This window comes from Corylus avellana, chromosome ca3, assembly GCF_901000735.1.
Source record: "Corylus avellana chromosome ca3, CavTom2PMs-1.0".
Classification (NCBI taxonomy): Eukaryota; Viridiplantae; Streptophyta; class Magnoliopsida; order Fagales; family Betulaceae; genus Corylus; species Corylus avellana.
Genome location: NC_081543.1, coordinates 31851548 through 31856000, shown reverse-complemented (window position 1 = coordinate 31856000; position 4453 = coordinate 31851548). Strand labels below are relative to the sequence as shown.

At 33.1% G+C, this 4453-nt stretch overlaps 1 protein-coding gene across 1 annotated transcript in view; it reads right to left on the bottom strand.

The window, feature by feature from the left end:
- Window positions 1-1237: 1237 nt before the first annotated feature.
- Window positions 1238-4453, bottom strand: part of LOC132176556 (protein VTE6, chloroplastic) — a gene marked incomplete in the record, with an annotated part of 10596 nt that continues 7380 nt past the window's right edge. The window contains 2 exon segments of the mRNA XM_059588802.1: window positions 1238-1701; window positions 1845-1949. Of these exon segments, the coding sequence (XP_059444785.1) occupies window positions 1615-1701; window positions 1845-1949 (192 nt within the window).

The window sequence follows — 4453 nt, the reverse complement described above, 5'->3', positions numbered from 1 at the left end:
CCTCATTAAAAAATTTAAATGATGTGACATAATTTATATTGTTAGAGTATCTCCAGTAGTATTAGGTATTTTACCTAGTGAAAAAGTACAATTCTTTACTTTAGCTATTGTTTTTTCACTACACACTCTAACAGATTCTCTATTTCATTTTCTACTTGCTTTAAAATATTATTTCTCATTATTTTTTTATTATATTATTGCCAACACTTAATTAAAGGGAAAAACAAACACATATATTGAAATTATTCATAAAAACAAAAATAAACACATATGAGAAACATTCATCTCACATGCAGATACTAATTCTTAAAATTAATAACATAAATAAATTTTTTCATCCAACTACAATTGATTTGTTTCCATCCATGTGTTTTCATGCAATAATTTTTTTTTTGCATTAAATTTTTTCATCCTACTGCAATTGATTTGTTTCCATCCATGTGTTTCCATGAAATAAATTTTTTCTGCATTCAATTTTTTCATCCAACTGTGTGAAGAAATTCTGTGAGCGAGAGAGATAAATTTTGTGTGAAAAAATTTTGTGTTTGAGAGAGAAACGTAGTAAATGTGAAGAGATGTTCAAAAGAAATAAAAGATGTTAGGTGAAAAGAGTTGAAATAAAGAAACAATAAACAATATTTTATTCATCTAGTGTGTTACAATGAATAGCTCCAGTGAATAACTCCAAATTGCTATTCATTATAGCAATGTATCTATTCTAACTAATGGCAAGCTACTCTGTTGGAACTATAAAAAAAAATAGCAATAATAGCTAAATATAGCTAATATTAGTCTTTTACCTAAACTGTTGAAAATGCTCTTAGATGCAACAAAACAAAATTCTAACCAAAATATCTCCACTTCATTTCAAATAGAGAGGATCTTATTCCCTTGGAAAGAAAGGCTTAATTTTCCTAATGAGTTTGTGAAGACGATGCATCTATCTAGCTTTGTTTTTCAAACCCTTTTTTTTTTTTTAACCTCTAAATATAACACGAGTGATTTTAATTTATTAATTTTCTTAAATGGCCTTGTAGGGTTAGAATTTATTCTCCGCATTTAGAATTATTTGAGTAGGTTCTCTTAACCTCTTTTTTTCTAGAATTTTGAAGTTAAAGAGGGAAAACAATATAGCTTTGGTTTATGCATTTGGTTATTTCAATTTTACTCATTTATGACGAGTAGCACCCCCTCTATGCCTCGAACCCGAGACATAGTGTTTGACTTTAATACCAAATGATACAAACATAGGGTATGACTCTCTTGAAAATCGGCAAAAGAAAAGTACACGAGATTTTATACACATGATAAAGATTACATTTAAGCTATGTGTGACACTTAAAAGATTTGTAACACCGTCTCTGTGTTTTGTCCCAATAAAAGGATTCAAACTTTCTTCCTTCTCCATGGCGCTTCAATTTTTCAAATCAATTCAATGTATGTTACAGGAACTCAGGTTGTCAGACGAAAATTGGGAGAAATTGTAATTCTTCATTGATATGATAGCAGAGTAAAGGGAAACAGAGCAACCTGCCTTGTCCCCAATCTCCATCCCCTATATAGGAGCATAAGGGATGAGAAGCCCTAGGAGAGATGACGGTGCATTTGCATATGTCAGTTTCTGAACACAGCTTGCTGGATCAGGATAGCTATAATGCTGCCCATAGATATATTGATAATATTGACAGCATTGTTGTCAAGCTGCAAAACAGAGCAAAGACAATGTCAGAGCTGGAGCTCATGAGAGTGAAGACAGACCAGATCCAGAGTACAGCAAATCAGGTCATACCACAGAAGAATTGGTAATGTAAATAAAGCAAGTAATCATTGGAATGGTTGCCTACCCATTGAAATCCTTCCTTCTCTTGAAGCGCAGCACCTATTATACTTTCACCAACATTAGCAATCTGGGAAGCTATTATGCATATAATTGCTTCAGCTGCACTTATCTGTTTCACCAAAAAATCCTCAGATGAAAAGAACGCTTAACATATCTCATAATATTGAAAAGTTCAATTTTCAAGTTCAGACATAATCTGGTCAAAACATATGTATATAGCAATCTGTAGAGATACACATTTACAGCCTTCGACAAGCATAGAACTAGTACTACTGATGCAAACCCAGATACAGATTTTCGGTCTTCACCAAGCATAGAACTGGTTTGATTTTTGTTAAAAGAAAAAGCTTCTGAGCAAAACAGTTTTGAAAGTCCACATGACGAGTTTTTCAAGTTTCCCAACAAAGGTCAAAATATAGCTAAATCCATTTCAATAAATTCACGTTTCAAACCAATATAGACTACAGTGAAGTCAGAATGCATTATAGATCATTCTTCATCTATACAATGAGTAATAAATTATTGGGATAACCCAGAAGGATCATATATTAAGAAAACAGATAACATCCTTGATTAGAACATCCTGATTATATTATCTCACTAGAATTTCAAAACGCACATGACCTGTTATTTTAGATTCAAAAGTGCATTAGAATAGGTGATTCTGGATGTCATAGAGGTCAAAGAAGAAAAAGATAATTCCACTATAATTTTGTGATTCTTCAATGAAATATTAAATGTTCATATTTCATTCAAATATGAACTTATAATGAAGCCAGAGTAGACTTTTAGATTTTTTGTTCAACATAAATTGTTTCTTATGAGTTTAAGTTTTGGAAGAAAAGGTCACAACAGGACACACAACCCCAGGAACCACCTGCCCCATGCTCCCAATCACTGTTGAATTATAAGACAGACCAACTACTTAGTCTGAGATAATTGCATCCATATTATTATTCTCTCGAAGAAATAGAACAGTTTATATATAGGGTTATGGCTGAAATGCCAAAATGAAAGAAAAGATGCATATTGCCCCCTTATAGAAGGAAGTTCTTGCAACACATGGATCAGTTATAAATCCTATTTCAGTGCTAAACTATATGTAAGGTCACATCAAAACGTTTCAATCACCGTTCCACTTCTGTCCAAACTTTTCTATTGCCATAGCAGAAGCTTTCATCTGAACCAATTTACTATTTAAGCAAGTAAACAAGCCTCTGAGCTAATATGAAAGCATTTAAGCTCAGCCCAACGGATTTTTTTTAAAAAAATAATAATAAAAACCCGACTTGGCTTACACTTGACTAAAAGTTAGCTACCATGTTTGCCCTTGGGTCAACCTGATTTCACAAACCTCAGAGCTCAACTCAATCTTTAACAATTTTAATTTTTGATATAATTATGAATCAAAAAGTGACAAAAATGTTGTTTTTTCCAAGATTCCTATCACATTAAAACTGGTTGGAATATTTTAAGTTCATGAACAAGGAAGTAAAAGTCAATATTTACTAGTCTCTCAAAGTAAAAAGTTGTAACAAGAGTGGTGAATCTATTGATCATTTACTATTGCAATGTGAAGTTGCTATCGAGGTTTGGAATATGGTTCGTCAGCTGTTTGGTGTTAAGTGGGTGATGCCGAGCGGGTTGAAGGAATGCTTTGGAAGTTGGAGAGGACAAAGGGGTAATCGTATAGGTCTATAAATTTGGAGAATGGCTCATTTGTGTGTAATATGGTGCTTATGGAGAGAAAGAAATGTACGGAGTTTTGAGGACCGTGAACTTGGAATTACAGAGTTGAAGAAAAGGGTGCTTCAAACACTTTTTTCATGGAGAGTTTTGTGGCATTCTTCGCAAGTTTCAACACTTGCGGAATTCCTAGATTTATGTGCGTCATTTTCAAATTAAAAGTTTGTATATGTAGGCTCTTTTTGTATACTTCCTGTATACATGGGTTGCACTCCTTGCGCTTTTAATAAATTGATATTACCGATCAAAAAAAAAAAGTTGTAACAACTTATTGCTCATGGCCAGGTCTTGTTGGGACTCAGAATTCAAACATAGTTCTAATAGCCACACAAAGTCCACAACATTTAGCCAAAGCTGCATTAAAGGCCCATAAGATATATGATTGCTATTCAAATTCATAACCTGTTTCCACAAGCACTTGTTAGAGCTTAAGTTGACCATGTTACAAACAAGCCCTGAAAGCATTCACATCCGGCTAGCCAAATTAGCTAAAAAGTTAATTTAGCTAGCCCCGTAGCAAAAAAGAAGCTACATCCGGCTCTTCAAATGCAAGATGCTACCGTACTCAACAAATTTGTTGAATACTATAGCACTCAACAGAGACAAAAAAAACAACTTTTTTATTCTCCATTCTCTCTCCTCTGAAATGGATTTGAATTGGTTTTGTAAAGAAAGAATAATTTTTTTATATAAGTAAAGTAGATTCATTATAAGCGGTGGGGTGCAACCCAAGTAAGCAGGACATATGCAAGAAAAGCAAACCCAAAAAGATCAAAAACGAGGAAAGATAACACAAAAATCTACAAAGCTAGAGAGATTAAAAAAGGTGTTGACAGAGATCAACTAAAGAGGGATTTAATAAAACAA